The sequence below is a fragment of the Pseudorasbora parva genome, chromosome 15, assembly GCF_024679245.1.
Source record: "Pseudorasbora parva isolate DD20220531a chromosome 15, ASM2467924v1, whole genome shotgun sequence".
In the NCBI taxonomy this organism is placed as follows: domain Eukaryota; kingdom Metazoa; phylum Chordata; class Actinopteri; order Cypriniformes; family Gobionidae; genus Pseudorasbora; species Pseudorasbora parva.
This window is the reverse complement of record NC_090186.1, coordinates 30020069-30046103: the sequence shown is the minus strand read 5'-3', so window position 1 is coordinate 30046103 and position 26035 is coordinate 30020069. Positions and strand designations below refer to the sequence as shown.

The 26035-nt window shown below is 38.5% G+C and overlaps 1 protein-coding gene across 2 annotated transcripts in view; it reads left to right on the top strand.

The window, feature by feature from the left end:
• The window catches only part of foxo3b (forkhead box O3b), a 36886-nt gene extending 11332 nt beyond the window's left edge, over positions 1-25554 (top strand). For both annotated transcript variants that reach the window (XM_067417653.1, XM_067417652.1), the window contains exons 3-4: positions 21350-22782; positions 23199-25554. In XM_067417653.1, the coding sequence (XP_067273754.1) occupies positions 21350-22768 (1419 nt within the window). In that variant the 3' untranslated portion in view covers positions 22769-22782; positions 23199-25554. The remainder of the gene's footprint in view (positions 1-21349; positions 22783-23198) is intronic.
• Positions 25555-26035: the final 481 nt, after the last annotated feature.

Below are 26035 nucleotides of genomic sequence, written 5' to 3'. Positions count from 1 at the left end.
GGTATTGGTAATTGAAGTATAATATCTTAACTTTATTTTTAAAAAAAATAATGTTAACTTGTACACAACCCACAATGGGCAGTCCTCAGATAACGGCACGTTAAAAAAGAAAGGAAAGAGAGAGATAAGTAGAGACAGACGGATGGATAGAGAATGGTCCAGTGGGAGAGGATTTCTGATGATCTAGCTGAGGATGACATCACCGCTCGACTGAAAGAGCTTTTAGACTGATTGATTCGCACATATGCGAGTGAGAATAAAATGCTGACGTGTGTTAGCATTTGTGGTATTGGTGCCACATATGATAGTGTGTGTATTATTGGTATGAACGATTGGTAAAGTCATTGCCTTTCCCCACAAATTTTCTTCCCCTTCCAATGCCGCACAGTAAATATGGGTTAGTGTGCCTTTCCTGTCTCTCCTCTCCCCACTTCTTCACCCTGTTTGTTTTACTTTTCCTTTTCTTCCACCCAGCTTTTTGCTCCCTTCTATTTTTTTCCCTCTTCCTGCAGCTGTGCAGCGGGATCCAAGGTTTTTCCAGAAGAACACAAAGGCTTGGAACAGCTAGACTTTCTGACACACAGCGTTATTTTTGCAATGTTCGTCTGAAGACACGTACAAACTCTGGTTAATATACTAATGTTATTATGTACAAGACTTGCGTTTGATATATAGGCATCTTGTTTACAGTATTTGTTGTAAAGACAATTTTTCAGTGGTGTAATGTGCGGTGTGAGGATTATTTTCTAAACTTGAGGCTTAGTCAGGTGGCTGGTCATATGAGCGGACTTAGTGATGTGTGTATACGTACAGTGTGTGCGTACAGAGAGCAAGTGGAGATTAAACTAAGGATCATAGTGTAATCTGCTGTGTGGTTACATCAGCTTCACTATCACACCATGCATCACACCAGATTGCTTAATGCAGAGAGAAATGACACAGTGAAAAAGAAAAGAGGTGGAGAGAGTCAGGGAAGGAGTATAGATAGAGAGTATTGCAGCAGATACAAACAGCCAATATTAAAGAGAATGAAGAACGTGATTGGGTTTTCTACCAGTTGCTGACCAGGATGAGTCTTTTAGGATGTCAGGACTCTGGGTGACAATGTTTTCCAATTTTCTTTTTGTCTTGCATATCCTTACAGCCTTCTGTCTAAATAATAATAATAATAATAATAATAATAATAAATGGGGGGAAAACAGACCCATCAAGTAGCATAAATAATCATTTACAAAATATATTATATTATTTAACTTCTTCAAAAAAAAAAATTATAATCTTGCACACACAACTCAAAAACACACTGAAACAAAACCATGATTAGTTATTGTATTTTACAATTGTAATTTCTATATTATATTTAATATACACTAGCATTCAACAATTATTTTTCAGCAGGGATGCATCAAATAAATCTAAAGTGACATACCTTTAAATATTTACAAAAAATGCTGTTTTTTTTAACTTTCTATTGATCAAAAAAAAGTTTCCACAATTTTTTTATTTAAACATAATAAGAAATGTTTTTTGAGCATCAAATCAGCCTATTAGAATGATTTAAAAACCTATTAAAATTAAATTAATTAATTTTAAAATTAATTTTATTTTACAATATTACTTTTTTCACTGTATTCTTAATCAAATAAATGCAGCCATGACTTACCACATTAATTCTTTTTAATGGCAGTGTCATTCAATCAAATGTAATATCTTCCAAATTTCCTGTTTTTTCTTAGCCTGACAAGCCAGGCCCACATCAAGATGTTTGGTCTGGAAACTCACCATTGACAGGGCTCAATCCGAGGGGCGGGATAAACGGTTGTCTTTCAAACTCCCTCTGCACGCGATAGGATAGCGCTACCACCAACCACAGCAACGAAGGTGAAGCGAAGCTAGTTGATAGATTAAACATTCGCCGTCGGCAAAACTCTGAACACATCTTCCCTTTTGAAGAATGACTTCAGTGCCGTTCTTTGTTCTTTTCTCAAAGAAAGCTTAACTTCCAAGTCTTCCAGAGTCGCAGTCAAAGCTGATTCGAAAGACCGCCGTTCACCAGCTTCTGTGTTTACTAGAAGCACGCAAACGCAACTCGCCCGTCGTAATTTATGGCCCCGCCCACCGACTCTGTGATTGGCCCGGCAAGAAAAGCTCAGAAGGGTATTGAGAGCTGCAAGACGACACTCGCGGGCAGATTAGATTTGCTGCCGCTAGGGTGCGTTTTAAAGAAAACAGAAAAAAAAATGCTGATTAATCATGATTATTTTCAATGTAATAAATATGTAATAAATATATTTTAAATATGGAAAAAATGCATACATTTAAAATGTATTACTTGTAAATATGAAAATAAAATCTGTTCTAACAAATCAAAAAAATTTCAAGTACCCCAATGATTAAGAATCCTAATGAATGACCCTCCTAATGACCCTGCTTTAGTGTTTGGTGAATGTGTGCAGAAGCAAGTACAATTATACAGAAGTTCATTTTTCTTTGTGTGTGTTAGGTTATACAGAGTGTATTGTATTTAATTGGCCAATAGTACCCTCTTCATGGTCCACTGAGGTTTCGTCTCAGTGGCGATCAGGCAAATTTGACATCAGTGGGGTACCCCATCATTTATACAAACAAAATTTAGACCCAGCAAAAAAGTAGTCGTATATAATTTCCATTCTTGGCGAGCATTTTTGTTGCTGCTTTAACTCTAAAATTGTATAGAGACTGTGAGAGCTTGTGCTGAGGGTGAGGAGTGCTATTGGCTGACTTGTACTCCTCCCCTGTTTGCGATTGGCTCGGAGGTTCAGTGGGGCACTCAATCAGCGCAGTGGAAGCATATGTAGGTCAGTGTGTAGCTGTGCTGCATGGTGTGTTGGTGTGTGTACCGTGCGGTCGCGTACTCTGGCAGTCCTCCAGCTTTCTCTTTCAGAGTTAGAGAAGAGAGCGGAGGGGGAGGGAGAAAAGGAGAGGACAGGAGGAGTAGACTGTAAGGCCTCTTATATCCAGTCCGTGCATTAACGACACTAAATGCATTAGCGTTTAGTCTCAGATTGGTGACAAACATTTGGAACAACTTTTCTCAATGTACCGTAACGCCAAACAGATTTGCATTTTGTGGCCTCAGTTACTCTTTTAATCCTGTAAGCAGAATCTTACTGCCACAACGTCAACAATGGCCGCTTACTATACAACACCTGAACCAACTTTCGCCCCAAACCACTACACATAAATACACAAAGATGCAAACATCAATCTGTGTCATTCAATGCTTTGTGCTATTTAAAAAAAAAATTATGTAGTAATAAATGTTACATTTGAGAACCTAAACAGCCTACGACTTGGAAAGCTGCAGTGTTTTCGAAGGAAGTGGATTTATAGTGAAAATGAGAGTGTAAGGGAATGCCAAAGGAGGAAAATCAGGCTTTGAGTGTTGTCCAAAACTACACTTCTGTATCTGCCTTTAACGACTTTGCCCTGAGAGTGCCCCATGTACTTCCCAAGCACTTCCCTCTGGCATGGCCAGGAATTTAGCTCAAGTCCCTAAGGCGTGCCACAAAAAGCACAGAAAGTCTGTTGAGCTGCTAAGCTTACCCGCAGTGAATAACTGTCCCCTCTAAAAAGCTCCCATTGCACACACGCACATGTGCTAGGCAACCTGGCACAGGCGAAAACATCAACTCTCTATCTCCAGACGCTGGATGTCTAGACAGAGAGAGCGAAAAGATTGGACAAAGAGTCTCCTGAGCATCTCTGTCTGTGCATTTTACAGTGAACCAACTCGGTGAGGACACACACACACACACACACACACTTAGACATGCACACGTACCAAGTACAAAATTACTAAAAGCCTGGTGGGCACGTTCTACACTTCAATGAATTATGAATCACTGTTGTTAGGCAGACTGAATGCACAAGGTCTTTACCCAGAATTCATACAGCCCACATGCTCAGCTCAGCAGTGTGTCTAGACTCACATTGTTAGCACAAATATGTGATCCAGATACTTTTTATAAACTTACTCTGCCTTGCCGAATACAGAAACACGGGTCTGTCCATCCATCCATCGTTCTGTATAACATTCCATGTATCTATCTATCTGTCTGTTTGTTTGTCTGTATATCATTCTGCCATCTATGTGTGGACATGTATAGATATATGTATGATTTTATATATTTAATCAAATAGATACTTTATGCTTTCATGTGGCTTTAAGAATTGTTATGAATAACAGTCTGAACTGAAATGAACTGTATGAAAATCATACAGTGTTTAAACAGGAGTTTCGTTGACACCTTGAAACACAAGTAGAGAGTAAATAAAAATTGTCAGCTGACGGCTATATCTTAAGAATAAACACGCATTATTCCAGTAGATGGACGAAGAGGAACCAAAGAGTAAACATCCTGCACACCTCTGTTGGTTTTTCCGCCTCGCCTCGTGATCTGACCTCCATTTCTGCATGTCTGCAAATAAAAATAGAAAATAAACTTACTTCCCTTTTCTGATGACTATTTTAAGCTGCAAATTATAGCCGTAGTCACTGCTGTGGGTGAGAAAGCGTTGAAAAAGCAATGGTGGTTTTGAAAGATGTATGCATGAGCAGACACGCCAACTGCTGTGCACCAGTTCTATTATGTCATATTTGTGTCAGAAGTCAGTTTAAATTCAGTTAAGGCATTTAATAAATATAGGTATTTTTGAGGATGGAGATGAGTGATTGAGTAGACGTGTGTGTGTGTGTGTGTGTGTGTGTGTGTGTGTGCAGGTGTACATGTTATACAATGTGTCAGAAAGAAGGTTGCTACGCAGGTTTTTCAAGTTGTCTCAGAGTTGTACTTTCCAATCCTCAACCGAAGAACTTGTCAGCACTTTTACCCCTCCAACCTCTTTCTCTCTAAGTTTCTAGAGGGATTACTGAGCAGACTTCTTTCAAAAGTGGTTTCATGGTGAGATTGAGCCTCTGGATTGGCACCCTGCTTGTGTATCAGTGTTCTTTAGTGGATGGAAACCAGTTCTATATGCTCAGTCACATATGTCTTGATTGTGTTGAGTTCCAAAGCTCTCCCCTAGAGCTCTTTTTTTAATTCCAGAAAGAGGCCCAGTTCAACTATGAGTGTGCGTGTGTAATGATTCTGGAAGGAGTCCAATTTGCCCGAGAGCGTGTGAATGCAATGGAGCTGTGCCAGAGAGTTCAGTGCAGTAGATGAGTTGTTACTGGAAGGCTTTTGTTCTGGGTTCCACTAGAGAAAAGCCCTTTACAGGAGTCAGCCAGTCAAAATGGCAGAAGGGAGAAAGAAGAGGAGAAGGAAAAAAACAAAACAAATGTCCCACTTGTGAGACGATCTATTATCGAGGACTTTACAAACAGCCTTTAAGATTCAGCTGAGATACCACTGCCATTGAGATATGTGTTCCTGTCCGTAATGAGCTGAAATTACCTCAAGCAGTTTTTAGGAACTGTGGCTTGCTTTGGAATCTCAGACCAAATAAAGCCCCTAGTCATTGTAATTTAGACACCTGTTTTACTGCTATACAGGCACATCACGATTAACATAAGATAATAATATGGGTAGAATAAAAAAATAAATAAATTTAATATATAAATACAATCTCACAATTTTCACTATTAATATTGTAATATATTTTTTAAATCACGTCCCCCTGACCTATAATTACCTTCATAATAATTATATGTGATTATTTGCCATTTTTGCAATTACTTTGACCAAACCGGTCCCACAGTGATTTTTAGGATGGTGTAAGTGTCAAAATACTTCTTGGGGCCACTGCGCATACTGTATATGATCTCTGGAACAGGAAATAGTTGGAGAAAGAGCTCTCGATGGTTGTGGAAGTGAGGTCAAAGAGTGAGACCTGACCCTTGACACACTAATGAAGGTAAGGGCAAAGGTCTGTAGGATGTTGTCCTGGTGTCACTCAACAGTTAATTGGTTAAGGCTCCTATGTAAAAACCTGTTCTTATTACCCACACCTGTAAAACTGTGTTTATTTACAAATGTAAAGATACACTGATGCCAAGGAGGTATTTAATACCTTATCTATGCTATAAGCTATAGTATGATTGGAAAAATTATATGTTTTAATATACATGTATTCAGTTAGAATAGGGGTTAGGAGTAGTTGGTGTAGCATTGTAATTAACATTAAAGTTGGGTCAACTTTGACTTAACACTGATGATGTCATTAATAAAAACATAAGAAGCGCATGCTTTGCGACATACCACAATTTGCAACCAGAGGCTAAAGTTTTTGAACAACCTTTGATGTTGGCTTGAGAAGCCTCAGGTCTCGGGTCGCCTTGTGCACAGCTGCAGCATATATCAGAATGCTGCCCACAAAGCTATTGCTCCTCATATGTCAATGGGTCATTATATACAGATTTCTGCTCGTTCCAAATCAGATACAGATAACGTAGCACGGTAAGATTACACTAATTTAAATGCCTTAGTGGGAGAGATCGAGTGTGTGTATTAATCCTACCTGTCTGTGCAGTGTCTCTACTTAGAGTGAGCTGTGGTTTTTAGTTACATAAAAAACACAAAGAAATTTATATATTTTCTGTTTTTAAGCTATTTTATTGATAAAGTACAGGACTGTAAGTTTCGATGTGCCTGAATGTTTCTGTGTGTGCACGATACTGTCTGTATGTTTGTGCTTTACAATCAGTGTTGGGTAAGTTACTCTAAAAAAGTCATTAATTTTTACTAGTTACGAATTACATCTTCAATAGTGTACTGGATTACTGTACAAATTACTCTCTCCAAAAACTATTTAATTACTTTCTAAATTCTATATCAACCTCAAGTTAAGTGATTCAACGGTTATGTAATTATTTTAATTTATTCAAATACATAATATAAAACTTTTGCTGGTAGATTGTATAATTGCGACTTATCTACCAGAAGGGGTTCAGAGGACCACGCTAACCAGGCAAAACTTGACCCCTGGAATACGGTGCAGAGGATTGTCATATATCTCTGTGAAAGGAAAATGTGAGGGTGAAAGAGAAAGTGTGGCGGGGGAGGGTGGAAATCAATAGAGAGACACAGCTCAGAGGACATGTCTGTGAGATGTGTTTCAGTGTGTTTCGTCATGATGGGGAGCAGCAGCATTAGTGAGCATGCGGTTAAATCTTGTGTGCCTCAGAGAACCAGAACAAAGAGACATGAAGAGAGAAAGAGAGATTGAACGAATAAGTGACAGATCGAAGCCTCCTAAGCCAGTTACACAGAGAGGGGACTGTGCTGTTTAAACCAGCCGTGTCCCAGACACACAAACACCGACCCAGCACAAGAAAACATGCCCTTGTTTGTTTGTTTATTGAGTTGTTGTTGGGGTTTTGTTCAACTCAACTGGTGTGTGATTGGCTTGGGACAAAAAAAAAGCTTTCCTTGTAGCCTTTTGTGGTTACAGTGTGTATAGACAAGAAAGCAAAAGAGCAAACGAGTAAGGGAAAAGCACAGAGTCGGAGAGTTGATGTTACGCGTATTCCTGCACGTCTCAATATTTCTATGTTTAGAACTGTAATCTCCTATTTATCCAAACACACGTACACAGCCAAAGTGATCCCAACCTTAATCATCTAATCAGCCTGGTTTATTTTGAAGGAAGACATTAGCAGGCAGCGCTCTTGACTGTTTTCAATATTATAGAGGTTAAAGGTGCACTCAGCATTTTTTGTTTATGTCAAGGTGGTCTAGATAGCAGTTATCTTCGACTGACACTTATTGCTGCACTACACTGTAGAAATATTTTATTCACGTCAGCCATGATTCCTTGACCCTGTGAGTGAAAGTGTGCAATAAAACAGGGTTATAATATCTAGAGAAAGTGAGTAATATTTAGCTGGTCATGTGATCTTTACATGGATGCCCCCTGTGTTGACCTGCAGAATAAAACTGCTAGGGTGAGGAATAAGATTACATGATTTTTCAACAGAAAAAATTAAAGGACTATTTATGTATGTGCAAAAGGATAGTCCAACTAAAATGATCATATAGTCAGACCTCATATTGTTCATATGTATATATGTGTCAATCTTTTTATAAAAAAATGTATATTGTAATAATTTCACATTTAATCTCCAAATGTAGAAGCTGCATATAGTTATTTTTTGTATTTTATACATATTTTTTTATTTTGGCTATTATTATAAGCATTCAACATTAAAGTATAATTGATATATAATTTTATATAATTTTTTTACTTTTATATAAATACTTTTAAATAAAAGATATATAATTTTTTTTAAGCTACACTGTAAAGGTATATGACAATCCAGTGAATATTAGTTTCTGTTTAGTTTCTCTCTCAATTCCGATTTCGGTTTAACTCCTACGGTGGCCGATTTAGTCCAAGATTAGCATGGCTTCCAGTTCGACCTGGACTGATGACTGCCATCGAGTGTTAAATAGCGAAAAGCGAAGCTTGAATTTATGGGTATGTTCCTCTTTGGTTAATGTACTTTCAAGATGGAAGGGCAACATGGCGAGCGGCATTCGAACCCCTCACCCGTACGTATTTTCAATGGCATATTATAAACTTGCGAGAATACTTTATTACTTGAAAGAAGTAAATATACATTAATGAGCACATATATTTTTGAAAGAACTAAGTGTTTTTAGCTTAGAATAAACTAAAAAAAGTTACATAGTGTAGCTTTAACATTTATTAGGCTTTAAAAAATATAACTTAATTCAAGTGAATTTAAAATAATCTTCACATAAACCCATTATAATAAATTTACCTGTGCCCTTCAATATATCAGGGCTTACTTTTTTTTTATTGGTCCAGTCAGACCAGTTCAGATTTTTAACTTGCCCTGGTCAAAATAAACAAAAAGTAAACTTTGTAAACAGTGCTTTAAGATTTTTTTAAGGTAGGTCTAAAAGGTTGGAAATACAATATGCATAAAGTTTATATATATATGATTAATTTTATTATTAACTTGCTGTACCTACTTTAATATCAACTCAGGCTACACAGTTTACACAGAGAACATGAACTTATCGCCTTATCTGAAGTCACATTGGACCAATGATATTGTACATTTCCCCTCTATCTCCATCAAACACATGCAGAGCTGTACGGACGCGTTAAAACTACAAGCAAAGCAAAAGCTCAGTTGGTATAAGAGCCAAAGGAGTGGATTTCTGCATTATTTAGATTGATATTATTACTTGTGGGTAAAACTCCCATGAGATTATCCCCAGCTGACTGTGCATGTGTGATATAACTCAGAAGTAGGTCACCTGGTCACAGAACAAGCGTTTTGTTTAAAGACCTAGCGTTGCTGTCCAGATCTGTGACACAATGTGCGCATACATGCACGTGCAACACGCAGAGTGTATTTTTGTTTGTGTGTGTCACATCAGCAGAAACAGGAAATCATGCGGCCCAAAAGTCAAGGCAGCAGGAACTAGGGGAGGGGAGGGGGGAAGGGGGTTAAGAACTGCTGGTACAGCAGAAAACCCTGTGACACACTCTGCTGCAACGCTAATTTCTTTGTCTTTTTTTTTTTTACTTCGTTGAGACCCTCATGAATTATGCGTCCCTGTAGTGCAGGCGTTACTGTAAATGATCGTCATGGGGTGATATTTAATAGTGTTGCATGTAGAGGTGCGATAAAGCCTTGTTGTTATCTAGTTTTTTGCAGGAATATGTGTGTGGGGGTGCTGGCTCTCCTTACTCAGCAAAGTAAAATGCAAGTTTCTATGCAAATATTTCAACACAAGCACACACACATACACACAATATAATAGTACCTCTAGTTACTGTGGGCTAAAATTTGAGGTCAGGGCATGTTTGCTCAAAGGATTTAAATGCGCCTGAAATTGCTCCCTATTCCAGCTACTTTGTTATGAATTCTGAATGAACAACTTAATTTTCTATATAGTTATGTACATATTTTATATAAATTATAAGCTTGGATTTATAGCGCATAGCCAATGTACATTTATCTGCTATATTTTGTGTTATCCAAAGCATGGGGACGATATAAAAAAAAACTTACTGTAAGTGAAAAATGGAGTTAGATAAGGAAATACATATATATATTTAAAGCAAGAGAAACACAAACACACAAAAAAAAATTGTGATTGGATGAGTCATATCCACAGCCATTGTAAAACAGCCAGTATTCATATTGTGAATGCACAGTGGAATTGCATATGGGCTTTGTCATCTTGAGTTATCTTGACTTGTTTTTGGAGACGTTCTGTTCTGCATTTTACATCGTGTCATGTTTCTATGTCTCTCTCATATGTAAATAATGTAAAACAGGCCTCACTGTATAGTGAACGAGTGTGCGATTTTGGACATTTTGATTGCTAATTACCTAGTCTTAAATAGCAATCCACTTCAACACCAATTCATGAAATTCATGTAGGCATACAATGAAATTGTAAAACCAAATGAAACACAGGCTTTCCCTTGAGCAAACTTCACCCTTGTGATCATAGCTCGAAAAGCCGCAGTGTATACACATTCTCAAACATACAAACACCCGCAAAAAAATAAAAAAGAACAGGGCCTTTTTTTTAAATCCAGCCCAGATGTGCACAAGAGTGACAAACATTCGCATAGAGACGGAGCCAAACACTGATAAAGATGTTTTTAGTTACTCCCGAGAGCCACAGTAATGTAACGCCAACAGCCACTATGAACACATTTATTATGACTGAATCAGTATTACAGCAGAAATAAAGAAAACCTGTTCCATTATGAGTCTTTGTTAAATTACTCTACATTTCCCATATTCAGTCAGTGAATCATCCCAACAGTGTCACGCAATACTGTGCATGTGACAATTTAACAGAGGCAGTACCTTTGAAAGCAATTATTCACTGAAATGTCACAAGCGCTGTCTGCCATTTATAATGGGGTAAATATAGCAGCTGTAGTCATCCAAATACGTGTTCGATACACACTGCATTTTGCTAGACAAACAGTTTCAAGGAACGATAAAGTGAGAACCAAATACAGCACTGATTGAGAACAGATTTGTTGGAGCCACGAGCGCTTGTTTTATTGCTTTACTGAAAAAACCCTCTCTATTATAACATTCAGAAAAATAATTCTAACTTATACTAGCAGACCTGTCTGGCGAAGATCTGAATAAATAGGTTCCTACTCTATCAATTTGACTAGGTTAACCTGGGACATCACGGAACACAGTGTTCCAAATTGCAGCTAAAAATATCACGTGTAGCTGATGTCTGTTCAGTGTTGTTTATCTGTTGAGTAGGTTGTGGGTCTTTCATATTCCAAGAGAGATGCCAAAGAGGGTGTGGACCAAGAGGTTGGACATGTGGGAAGCGAGTTGAGCAGCAGAGAGAAGTACATGATAGACACGCATTGTAAGGAATGTCACACATGCGTGTGTGTGTGTGTGTGTGTGTGTGTGAGGAGTTTACTATGGGGATGAACTTTCAAATCCAAAGGCCATGAGTACGTTTCTCATTGGTTGGATAGTCAACTTTCCCTTTTTGTCCCTCTTTTACATTTCTATGCTTTGCGTAGCCTGTGTAGTCCATCATCCTAAATAGCTGAGCTTTAGATGTGGTCCAGACAGTTCTTTCAGTCATTCATCACCACCTGACAGGAAGGGCACATTTAGTACTTCCTGATTAGAGAGAGGGTGTAATCTTCTCCACTGGATTGGCTACATGCAGTTTTTTGAAAGTCTGGATATATATATATATATATATATATATATATATATATATATATATATATATATATATATAATATATCGTGGGAGGAGAGTATATCTTTTTTTTTTCATTCTGATTTTAGTACATAACTAGACCATCCCTTTTAACAATGCTCAGTTTGAACTTTGTGTCCTTTGAATTCCACATCATTCGAGAATGGAATCCTTCAATGTGGAATTCAGCCTCAGAATTGGGGCACGGCTACTGTAAGGCCACATTTACTAAACAGGGCAAGCGTAAGAGCACAAGTCCAAAAAAGCGCAGTTGGTAGTGGGAAGTTCTGCATGTGATCTACTGACGACACACTAATGAAAGAACACAGACACAGCCGGATCATTTCCATAATGACCAATGCAATCTACCAGTTAGTGTCTGGTTTAAAACATCATTTTTAGGGGGCGGTATAATAAAGCAAACACTTTTACTATAATAAAGCAAGCAATAAGATCAGCCGGAAAAATAACCATCCCTTTTTAGTCTTTATTAAATCCTGAAAGTAGTTTTTTTTTTTTTTATACCAAAAGTTTTTTAGTGTAATTGAGATAAAAGTTTTTGTCATTTGTATGATTATTTTTTAAATAATTTTTATTTATTTGTATTTCATTAATACATCAAATTAAACAAAATTAAAATCACATGATTTATAAATGTAGCTAAAATAAAATAAGTTAAAAAAGTGTGTGTGTGTGTGTGTGTGTGTGTGTGTGTGTGTGTGTGTGTGTGTGTGTGTGTGTGTGTGTATTTGTATATATATATATATATATATATATATATGTGTGTGTATGTATATATATATATATATATATATATATATTATACATGTATATATAATATTATGGTTCAGTTAACGTTTTTCCACATGTTTCTTAGGGTTTTAGTTAACTGTAATAATACATCACATAAACCATCAGTTTATGAGCAAATTAAAGGAACTGAAGAATAATTATAAAAGAAATATTTAAAAAGTTGGTTAAAATTCTTCTTATTTTCTTTATAGGCACCCTTCCTTTCTTTTTTTCTTATTTTCTACCTCCATTTTGTTTGTTTAGAGTTGAACCGATGGGATTTGTGGTTCTTTGGCACAACACAGCCTGATAATAGGACTAAATGTACCCAAGACACAGATAATTTTGTCCTAAGATACTCCATGCAACCTAATGCTATTACTGAACAAGCACTTCTGTGACGTCTCATTGAGTCAGTAGCTGTGACATGCTAATGACAGTGGTTGCCAAACTCTTGAATGTGTTAAAATGTCATAGAGTGAGCATGTTTATATGAATATTTGTGTTTGCAAACTATAAATACTCAACTGAAATGTGAGGAAACCGGTCAGGAGTGATTGTGTATGTTTGCTGGACAGCACAGGTGACACATACTGACCTACAGTGAGGTCAGCTATGTAACAGGGCATGTTTGTGTACGCCCGTATATTAACGCTGTGATTGGTTAAACAGAGTAGGCTGGGAAGGCCACCACCCCCTGGATCTGAAGTCCCAGAATAAACAAGGAGGTCTTTGAACATGCCACATTATGCAATGTGCTCACAACACACACATACCCTGCTTAGGCACTCTTACATGCTTAAGATGCTTTGTACCGTTCATGTTTTGGAAACATGCGCACTGATTATTAGTTCTGGGTAAATCTCTGAAAGGAAAAAATAAACATTCCCATAGGTTTGCATGTAGTTATGTAATTGTTTCTAGCTGTTTAATCATGCATGACCTGCACAATAACACTTTATAATACACACAATAACACAAATAATTACTTTAATGAATGTGTTTTGTACTTTTACTAAGCTAAAAAAATCCTTATATGGTTGGCTGGGATGTATGAACCTCAAAAGTAACAGAACAATAACAGAAGAAAGAGAAAATACAGAATGTACTTTCAGAGAGAACTGGATCCCTACTCCACATGCAGTCCCCTACAGTTTTCAGCCGATTCATATACACTCGCTCTCTCTGTGACACTCACACACATTTTTGAACAAGATGCACGCACACAAAAGGAGAGACGTCCTGTGCTGGCTGGAAACCGCACATTTTGGTTGGATGGAATGGAATGTTCTCTCTTTCTCTCCAGCAGTCAAGGCAGCTGGGAAAGGGATGAGGCGAGAGTGGGAGGGTGGATGGGTGCGGGTGCGGGTCAGTGTACTTGGACCATGTATGTTTGCATGCTTGCATTTGTGTATAAACTGCCTTTCTCTTCACCTTTGCAGTGTCAGCGGGAGTTGGTCAAAGAAATGCCTAAAGAACATTTTTGTTGATGAGGAGCTTTTTGGTATCATCAACAGTAACGAAGATGAGATGAGACCGTTTTCAACATTGATCATAATCAAAAATGTTTCTTGAGCAGCAAATCAGCATATTAGAATGATAAGAATGATTGTGACACTGAAAACTAGTGTAATAACTACTGCTGAAAATTCACTTTTGCCATCACAGAAATAAATAACATCTTAAAATATATTAATATTAATATATAATAACAGAACTGTTATTTTTAATTGTAACAATATTTCGCAGTATTACTGGTCTTTACTTATTTCTATAATTTCGATTAAATAGATGCAGCATAAATCGAGCTTAAGAGGTTTAAAATCTTACTGGCTCCAAACTTTTGAACAGTAGTGTTTATATAAAATATTAACTATTATTGTAAACAGTAACTTATTCACAAGACACAATATTATACATGGTGGTAATGAAAAGACTATGAGTAAAACAAAAATGGTATAAAAATAATCAGTAATCTGTCTCAATTCTAAACTGCTCAAGTGTCCTGAACAACTCCCTCCCTCTTAAACTCTCTTTAACTTGTTTTGTCTTTTTCTAACTCTCTTCTGGTCTGACCCTTCCTAAAAACATAAACACTAGACTTCGAATGTTTTCGTTTCCTTTTGGACACAAACATAAAAGCACACATGGACCAAATACTCAGAAGGCCAGTACTTGGGTTTGCTAAGAAATAAGATTTATTCCTGCAGATTTCTGGAAATGCAACATTTTTATGTGTACACAGACACACACACACACACACACACACACACACACACACACGCTGCCCTCCATACTCTGTATGTCATTGAAAGTCAACCGCAGTGAAATGCTCTGCTGCCAAAACCATATTAACACAATGGCTCTGCCTTGAGTTACTGGAGTAAGTGTGTGCTCCTGCTGCTGAAATAATGGTGTGTGTATGTGTGACAGAGAGAGGGAAGGACTTCATGGGTTGCAAGATTCAGGTTCCATCCATCTATCTAGCTATCACGTCATTAATTCTTTTTATCCTTCACAATATTTATTCATTTTAGCTATTGTCCAGCCCTAGCCCAACATTAGGACTAAGCTACTTTTAGATTGTCTCAATATTTAAAACTTACCTTCAATCAATATCATTTGTCCTTTCTGACCATTTCGTAAGGGTTGGCAGGTTTATTTCACTGTGGTTTTGGTTTGGTTGCTTTGTGGGCAAATGCCTACTGGTTAAAGTCACTGGCTTCCTGACATCACAAAAATGACCAGCCAGAGCGCAATAACATTCACACAGAGCACCAGATAACCAAAACACATCTCTCAGAAGAAGAATGTGAGCAAAGCCGTAGTTGCGTGTGTGTGCATTGCGTGGCTGCTGACATTGATGGATTGTTACCACATGTTGCTGACGGACAAAAAGGTCTCTGTGTTCCAAAGAGATCCAGTGTGCAGCTGCTCAGTTAACAGCCTCTCCGACACACGTGTGCTGAGAGATCATACTGTACACATCATATACTGACTATTTAAACGAAATGGGTTCAATTTAAACAACAGGTGAAAACTGGCTGTGTTTTAGATTTTGTAATCTTTTTTTTTTTTAAATGGTTCCTGTCCCATTAGCTTCATGCTGAAAGGCTGAGCTTTGCAGATTAAGTCTGGGTATGTGTTTTCTTACTGAGAGTATAAATATACGGTTTACTGGGTGTGTGCTCTGCATCTCATAGTTTATGGAGCAGCATTTTATTGAGAGTATTGTGTGTATGAATACTGTTATGTTTGAGCCGGGGGCTCAATGTATCTCATATAGTGGGATATAAATAGAAACCTAGCGGACCTATCCTTTATACTACAGTATGTTTTAAGGGCAGTGGATCTGTTATGATTCAACTCTGAAAAGTCAACCACAGACCGATACTCTGACAATCAAAACAGGCATAGGCACTTAATAAACACATATTAAGGTCTCCTGAGGGACTTACCCAGAGCAAGAACATACAATAAGTGAAAGTTAAAAGAAGCAATTGAAATAAGTGTTGTATATGCATGGTAAGACAGGAGAAAATGTGCCATTTACACCAAATGCAGTGCAACTTTGTTTTTGGTGTCAGCGCCATAGGTTTGTTTCGAGCTGCCAAGCAAGCGGAGGAAGAAAATGAATTGGTTTTAATGACTTCATTCACAACATGCTGCTCCATTGAGGTTTTAGTCATACCCTTACGCCTCTTTTCCCTCACACACACAAACATTATGTCATTAATCTCTGGAGGGACTTGGCACTGTAAACACCGGTATCCGTGGTATCGCTCATCATAGCTCAACACACACACGCATCTCGTGAGTCATAAGACGGGGTACTTCAGTTTAGAAACGTGCTCATCTCTGATAATTATAAATAATAAGGCCCATTATATATACGAGAATGTATATCATTTAAATATTTAGCATTTATTGACTTCTGTATATCCCACTGCAGCCTACTGCATAATTGAGTAGGAAAATATAATGTTTTAGAAACATAATCTGTCTGTTCTGCCAAGGTTAGCGGCTCTAAAACATTTCCTCTGCTAAGTTACTATAGTTACACGGCACATTGTACCTTTTTAACCTCTCGAGATCTCATTGTATTTGTAATACACAATGGCATCTATTTTCCACTGGTTTCCTATTCATAAGCACTGAAAAGTTAGGTTGGAGAATTATGTGGGCCTCTGGTATGTTAGATTAGTTGTCTGTATGATCTGTATAGAGCGTTACTAGAGATGCACCAATTTTCTTGCCCGATTCAGATGTTCAATTTTTTTGTAAATGTGACCTGCCGATACAAATTTTAGCTGATTTCGCTTTTCTTACTAAGAACTAAAATATTACATTTTACATTTTTAAGTAAAAAGTACAAATAAGAACACATAAACTAATTGCAAACAACAGCACAAATAAATGGAATAGAATAAATAGAGATATGAAATAAACAGCTTTGAGTTTTTCAGGTGGGTCAGTAGGTTATTATTCAGATAAAAAATACATAAATTACAGTAATCAAATTTGAAATGTCACTGGATAGTCTTCATTGTAAAAAATAAATACAGATTACTGGTTACAATCAAAGTTACAAAAGTTATTCAGTCAAGAGCAGATTTTCTCTCATGTCTCTGTCTTTTGCTCTTTGATTAACCAAGACAGACAGCAGCAGGAATATTAGACTGCTGTCACTTAAAGAGTTTTTGCATGGATCAAGCGGCAACCTCCCCCAGTTTCTGTTGAAGCCAATATGGAAGTGACTTAAACAGCAATTAATTGACTGGCCACTAAGGACATGCTCCCGAAGGGTACAGAATCTCATTGAGCTCCATGTTAAAATCCCCAAATTTACAGCCTGGTACAAATTGTGGTTTTGGTCTATACGGCAAATTTTGCCCTTCAGGGCAACTGTGAGGGGGGGTAAACTCGATTTACATTATATAAAGCCTTGAAATTCTGCATAATTAAGGGTGTGGCCACTTTGAGTGACCCATTTATCCACTGTCTGTTAGTCACCACGTCACCTCAGCTCCGCTCACTTTCCGCTTCTTTGCCCATTTTCTGTTATGTTTCTGTTAGGTGCATGGAGCACAGCCAAGTGGGCAATGGCCAGCTCGTCTATACTTTATGCTGCAAAACTGCTCTTCAGAATCCAATGGGTGACGTCACAGAAACTACGTGCCTATTTTTTTTTACAGTCTATGGCACGGATCAATGTACTGTTACACAACATAAGATATCTCCCTCAACTATTTACGTTCCAAAATGGACTGCAGTGTGTGACTGCGGAGACTAGATTATCGGGTTGTGCCGATGGACGATATCATCGTCCATCGTGATGGCTGTGCGACATCACGATGGAGAAACACCATCGTGATGCCCCGCCCCCGCCACGCTGCGAGTCTTGCGACTCAACACCAGAGTATGTGAGCGGAGTGGAGCGGCGGCAATTTCCCCTCCACGCTCTTTCTAAGCATTCAAGAATCCCTCCGCTCCAGCTCCGCTCCGGGTTCACCATCTCCCGCTCCCCGCCTCGCTCACTGATATCAGAAACACCGCTCCGTCTTCGCTCCGTGGAAATTTGCGGCTAATAACTGCTAAAGTAGGCCTATTTTAGTAAGCTCTGCTGCTGATTTATTAAAAATATATAACAAATAAACAATAGGAGATTAAGAGCCTAGTTTCAACGTGGTTGGAACATTTGTGTGCATTTTCCCCCACTATGCCAAACTGGCTTTATCAAAAGTTAAATATCATTGATGATTTTGCAGTGCAAATTTGTTTGTAGGCCTATGTTTGGAAATATGAACGTTTTCGTCAGTTATTTTATCTACGGATCAATACAGATGTCTGCTCATTCAAAATCATATAATAGAATATAATAACTTAGGCTATGGCTACTAATAACTGTATGCAGGTATAAGCACTACAAGATGTTTTTGAATGCATTAGAGAGAACGATTAGTTTGTGTGTGAATAAGTGTTACCTGTTTAAAATGTGCTTTCACCCGAACATATTCAGTATGAGGCAAAAAAAATCCCTTAAACTTTAACATCCCGCTCATACCGTGAGTTCTGAACACTGCACTATGCTTATTTAAATATTTTCGTTTCTACACATATTAGGCTACATATTCCTCATGTCTGTGAGGCAAGCCTGTGTTTCAGTTTATTTGAGATGTGCTCCAGTTCATGATCATTGAAAGCGATCGCTTTCCGCGACCTCATAGTCTACTCTAGGCTATTTGCTTCTTATTAATTAAATACATGCAATTGGCCGAAAAAACCTTTATTAAAATTAAGAGACAATTTGTACAAAACGAAAGAAAGGCTTTTTACAAAACAAAACTTAATATTAAACTAAATATAACCACCAAAATCTTTTCTGACCCACTCGCATTTTTGCACTTATAGCCTATCATAATCAGATGAAATTAAAAAATAATATTAGGCTATAATATATAAGCATACATTAAAAACATTGTTTAATGGCTACAACAAGTATAGTAGGGCTAAGCTACAGATTTATGTCATGTCTGAGCTGGATTTGAACGAACATCATTTTACCGGCGGGTTCATGAGTGCGCGCCTGCGGATTATTGAGTTGAGTCACACCGGCTCCGCTCCGCTCATTAGTCATTACAGGCTCGTTCTCGACAGAACGCCACGTATTCAAAAATGGTCGGGTTTAAATGGGGCTTGGGCTCATAATTACAGTTAATGTGTCGGGCAGGGCCGGTCTCTCGGGTGCATTGGCTTGGGTAGGGTCGGTCTTGATTTTTTTGAACCGATCTAAGCTCTAGTTCGAAAAAACGAAAACGAAACGAAAATATTCGTTTTTCGTCTCTCCCCCCCCGGACGATATCATCGTCCATCGCGATGTTTTACTGTAGACATCATCAGCTGCCGATTTAAGTGACATCGCCCAACACTACTAGATTATTAGCATCATTAAATGGTTAGTTCACCCAAAAATGAAATTGATGTCATTGATGACTCACCCTAATGTCGTTCCTCACCCGTAAGACCTCCGTTCATCTTCAGAACACAGTTTAAGATATTTTATATTTTAGTCCCAGAGCATATGCAGTCTATGCACACTTTGTTTTTGGACCAAAATGTATTTTCGATGCTTCAAGAGATTCTATTTAACCAACTGATGTCACATATTGACTATTATGATTATGTTTTTATTCCCTTTCTGGACATGGACAGTATAGTGTGCATAGGCTGCATATGCTCTGGGACTAAAATATAAAATATCTTAAACTGTGTTCCGAAGATGAACGGAGGTCTTACGGGTGAGGAACAACATTAGGGTGAGTCATTAATGCCATCAATTTCATTTTTGGGTGAACTAACCCTTTAACTAGACTTTGTGGCCTGTTGTTAGAGAGGGAACGCAAAGCACCCTGGGAAGCTACTCAGAGATGCGGCTTTATAAATGTGCGCCACTTATTTAGATCAGTAGCCTGACAAGCCAGACCCACATCAAGATGTTTGGTCTGGAAACTCACCATAGACAGGGCTCAATCCGAGGGGCGGGATAAACGGTTGTCTTTCAAACTCCCTCTGCACGCGATAGGATAGCGCTACCACCAACCAGAGCAACGAAGGTGAAACAGAGCTCGCTGACAGATTAAACATTCACAGTATCCGGTCGGCTAGACTACGAACACATCTTCCCTTTTTAAGAATGACTTCAGTGCCGCTCTTTGTTCTTTTCTCAGAGAAAAGCTTAACTCCAAGTCTTCCAGAGTCGCAGTCAAAGCTGATTCGAAAGACCGCCGCCGTTCGCCAGTTTCTGTGTTTACTAGAAGCACGCAAACGCAACTCGGCCATCGTCATTATGGCCCCGCCCCGCCGACTCTATACATGATGTGATTGGGCCATCCAGATTTTGAGGAACACAGCTCAGAATGGTATTGAGAGTTCCTAGATGACATTTGCGGGCAAATTAAATTTGCTGCCGCTAGGGTGCGTCTAGATTTCTAGGCTAATAGATCAGTGCTAAGCGTGCAAAACCTGAGGGCACTAGTCAAATAATGCGTAACATTTTACCATTGGAGAGAGGAAAGCAAGAACGCCCAGCTGACATTATTGCCTGTGTCACTGGCAACAAAACAGAACGGCTCAGAAAAATGTAAGACTGACCGGCCGGTCACCAGTCCTGGCCAAGTATGCAGAAAATAGTCTTATTCCATTCTCTAGACAGTCGACTGGTGCATCTTTGTATCTTTTCTCAATAAAGCTGACTTGAGACACTAGTTTTCACTGTGCGCAAAACACTGTAAATATGTGGGGAATCGTTTTTGAATGACCGCTTGCTTTTCACTTTTGCTTTTAAATTTGCAATCACACATACTGTGTGTATATAGGCCTATAATATGCAGGGTATTGAAATCACTTTTGAATGCACGCTTGCTTTTTTACTTTAGCTTTCAATTTTGTGATCATGTGTACTTTATGTATAGGGAGCAGCGTAATGACTGCACATATTTTCTGGATATTTGTGAATGAAACTCAGGATATGTAGCACACCAAATTCTTCATCATAGGCTCCTGCTATGGAGCAGAGCTGGCACTTTCAGTTTATAGTAGTTTCTGTTGTCCAACTGAACTAAATGTTTTTATTTCTATAAAAAAATCAAAATGACAGTGAATGTAATCAGTCTACGGCCAAACACTGTGTAACTACTACCACAGCAAACTAAATATGTACATGAGATAAATATACATATTGTGTGTGTGTGTGTGTGTGTGTATAGTATGTATATGTGATGGAATGATTTCTGACCACCTGTTTTCTGTGGTCTCTGTCTGCTCTCTTTCTAGAACTCCATCCGGCATAACCTGTCCTTGCATAGCCGTTTCATCCGTGTACAGAACGAAGGAACTGGAAAGAGCTCATGGTGGATGATCAATCCTGAAGGGGGGCGGGGAGGTAAAGCACCAAGGCGACGTGCTGTCTCCATGGACAATGGTAACAAATACACCAAGACTGCACGTGGGCGTGCGGCCAAGAAAAAGGCAGCGCTGCAGGCTGCCCAGGAGGGTTCGCTGGAGAACGTATCTGCTGGTGGTCTGTCCAAGTGGCCAGGAAGTCCCACTTCCCGGAGCAGCGATGAACTGGAATCCTGTTGGACTGACTTCCGCTCGCGAACTAACTCCAACGCTAGCACCCTGAGTGGCCGCCTGTCGCCTATTCTGGCCAATCCAGAGCTTGATGATGTCCCAGACGGCCCACCTCTGTCCCCAATGCTCTACTCCAGCCCCAGCAGTCTTTCTCCTCCCTCATCATCTTCATCAAACTCCAAAACGTGCCCGGCAGAACTTCCAGGGCTAGCTGACCTGACTGGCACAATGAATCTCAACGAGGCGGACAACCTAATGGTGGATCTGCTGGACAACATCGCTACACAGGTTGTTCAAGGGTCTTCTGCTTTCAGTTTTGGCTCAAAGAGCACTGCTTCTCCCCCAAGCTCCTCATCACCCCAAACTGTGAGCAACAACACCGGAGGATTCAATAACCCCATTTTTGGGCCTACACCAGGTGGCCTGCGTCAGGCTCCCATGCAGACCATCCAGGAAAACAAGCAAACATCATTTTCTAGTGTTTCTTGTTTTGGAAACTCACTTCAGGAGCTGCTGAATTCTGATTCATTGGTCTCACACAGTCATAGTGACGTTATGATGACACAGTCAGACCCACTTATATCACAGGCCAGCACTGCCGTCACCTCTCAAAACTCCCGTCTTCGCAATGGCCTCATGCTTCGTAATGATCCCATGATGTCATCCTTCAGTTCTGTACTCAATGGGCGAAGCAGCCACCTCCAGAACAAACAACACCATCAGAGCTCCAATTCCCAGGGTGCTTTGCGTTCCCTCTCCAACAACAGGGCGCAAAGTCTAGTTAATGATGCTAATAATTTAGTCTCCGCAAAGCAGCTCCTCCAGCCACAGCCCTCCATGTTGATGACAGAGACATCGCTTTACTCGGGGCTGAATGGAAGTAACGGGGTAGGGATCTGTCACCCCTCAGGAACAGATCGTTTCCCCTCAGACTTAGACCTGGACATGTTTAACGGGAGCCTGGATTGCGACGTGGATTCCATAATCCGCTCTGAACTAATGGACTCTGATGGACTGGATTTTAACTTTGATGCATTGGTGCAAAACGCTGTTAGTCTGAATCCTGTGGGAAACTTCACTGGGACAAAACAGTCCAATCAAAGTTGGGTGCCTGGTTGACGGCAGTCGCTTAGGTGAGCCAAAATACTGTTTATAAACCTAGCTGTCCATGCCATGGTGAAACAAAAAGACAATAGATAAAGAACAACATAAATAAAATTAAAAAAGTTTCAATATAGTTTTAGGAAATAAGCATGGTGTAATGGGCCATTCACACAGAACACGTTTTGCATTTTAAATTGTAACTTTTAACTTGAGCGCTGCATTTTTAGAATGGTGTGTCATGCGTGAGATGCTGCTAAATATGCAAAGACATCTGTCTAGTGGATATTTACTTAGAAAAGCAATGTGAAAGGAGTGCAGTGGAATGCAAAAAAAAAAAAAAAGAAACGTTGTGTGTGAACAGCTCCTTATACAGTACAGGATGCGTTTTATTGATCTTATTACATTTATTTAATACAGCAATACCTTTTTTTGTCTTTCTCTTTAGGCTCAGAACTGCAGAGAAAACAAAATTACAACTACAAAAATCCTGCACAAAAAAAAACATCCAACAGACTTGAAGTCAATCTTTGCCAAGATTGCTGTCTGCGGCAAGCACTGGATGATATGCCTGTTTACAGGTCCCTCTGTAAAAGCAGACCCAGACTATAAAGAAAGACCATCCAATGGAGAAACACAAACTAACAGTGAACTCACAGATCATTATGCAACTTATACAATTATCCCACTGTTAGAGGTGAAATAATCTAAAAACAAATGTTTAAATAGGCCTGTTGTAACTTTTCTGTCATAAACTTAGTTTCCTCGGCTGGGGTCTCGCTCTGTTTTCCATCACGATTTTATTAAATGATTCGCTACTTTTGTTATCCTCTAAGCACTAACTGTATAGTCATTGGTCAATATAAGAGTACAACTAAAAGGTGGAGAGTTCTCCTGAAAAATGTCTGTGCTCAGTGGAGTAGCTTGACACGGTGCACTTCATCCATTGTTTTTTGTTTTTAATTCACTGTTACCATACAGTAGTTAGTTCCCAATCTGAAATATAGTTGCCTCATAATAATACTTAAGTAATACAGTTTTGTGATTGAATATAACCTTATAAAGAGTAATTCATTTGTGTGTACTGTCTGTAAGTGTACAAAAAGTGGTAAAATTGAACGCTTAGCGGGTGGAGGCGTCTTATTAAGCCAGCAAAGCTATGTTTGGACTTCTCGCATATAAATGTAGCCAAATGTAATGAATGAATAAATAAATAATAACTTGCATCATGGACATTTCCATGCCATACCAGGTGCTAAATGATCAGTGTTTATCCCTGTCCTTTATTAAGGCCATCTGTGTTTCCGTGGCCACAAGGACATGGTATAATTGATTAGGATTAGTGATTAGCATCATGGCAGCATTCAATGGTGGCTGGGCCTTTCCTCTGGAAGCAATCTTTACTGAGCAAAAAAAACAATAAGCTATCTTTTGTACATTTGCCAAATTACTTGAAAATGTAGGAGATGCTGGCAGCCAAAATCACAAAAGACAGTGAAATTTGGGGACTTTTCTGTCCCTGTATGCAAAATGCATCACTATTGCTCAGGGGAGAGTGGGGTCTCCATTACAACATCAGGGCCTCATCTTGAATTAACTGCAACCTGGCTGTACACAATTTCAGAATTGTTTTATGAACATTTGTACATGAACAACTGTCTTCTGAAGTAAGGAGATGAAGCAACAGGAATCCATCCTGTGTTGTTGTCAGTTTATTAATGTCTTTATTGTTCTATTGTGCTCAACTATTATCACGAATCATGTACGAATCCTAATGTTCTGTTTCTGTTCCTCAGAGAGGGTTACCCTTCACTGCATACTTCCATGTATGCATGCATGTAAATGTACATATGCATCGTGTGCAATGCATATATATGTATACATACTGCTATACTTATAAAATGTAGTGATAATACAAATATATCTTTCAAAGTCCACGTGTTGAACAAAATAATGCCATTGTTACATGAGGAGTTGAACAGACATGGTTAAGAGCAAGGGTGTCAAACTAGACGGTATTGTTTGCATTTTACTTTTTACACAGTACATGGACAAGTGAACAAAGTCCAACCAATAATGTGTTAAAACAGACAGTGAGCAGACGAAATCTAACCATTCACACCTTTTAATAAAATGCTTACAAATTTGTTAATTACAGAATAATTATCTAGCATCAGTGACATGAAAAGAGAAGAACATGCAACAGTGTAAATTATGTCCTGCTGTAGAAAATAAATAAATGAGTATAAAACAACTAATATAATATGAATGCTACAGTAATGTTTTGGCATACTTTTATTCATGCGTTTGACACACCTGCTTCACACCATGACTCCACACCCTCTTCTGCTTTCATCATATTCATTTTTCAAACTAACATTTTAACTGATGATATCCAGTATGCAATGATTTGGAAAATCACCCATATAAGAGAGCTGAACCTTGTAAATGATTTCAGAGACAATATTCTCACTGTCTCAAAAACTGCCTTGCATGTATTCTTACACCTCTTTCACTGGGAAAAACTTTTTTCAGATGACATTTCAGATCCTCAAACCTTACAGGTTTTATTTACTATGCCCATCGTGATAATCAGAAAATGCCACTGTTTCCACATTTTACCACCCTGATCGTAGTGTTCCTCCCTCACCTCTCGTACCTTTGCTCTTTTACCTCTTATCTTATAGTCATATGGCTTCTCTACTAGATGTTTGTGAGTATTTTTCCTGTGTACTCCATTTTGAATTGTAATCTAGTTTGTATAAGAAATGGTGCGCATGTAAATAAAGCTTGGTTGAGCTATACGTCTCTGTTATTGCTTTAAGTAACTTTATAATTTGATCAATTTAAATGTTCAACAAGTCTCAAAATGATGAATTTCAGTTAACTAAAAATTCCCAATAATGATTAGTAGTTTTAAAAAACTTCCATATAGGTAATGTTGTGGCTTTCCATGGATTTTTGCTTTGTTTTGGTGAAAGGCTTAAAAACTAATATGTTTGTCAAATGTTACATTGAACCTTTTTGACATTCCCTATGGTGCAATGACAATGTATAAAGCCTCATTTTAACCAGATTAACTGGACTTTTGTACTTTGGCTGTTCAATTGATTTTTTATAGCATCTGTTCTTTATATACAGTATATCAATAAAAAAGTTCACAAATGGCTTATATACACATGTGAAAAGATTAACAGCCAATAGAGATTGTTGACTGTCCCTCCCTGACAGAGCCATAAGAAATGTCTGGAATCTGTCCCACTGAAACAGACACACTCACGGGCC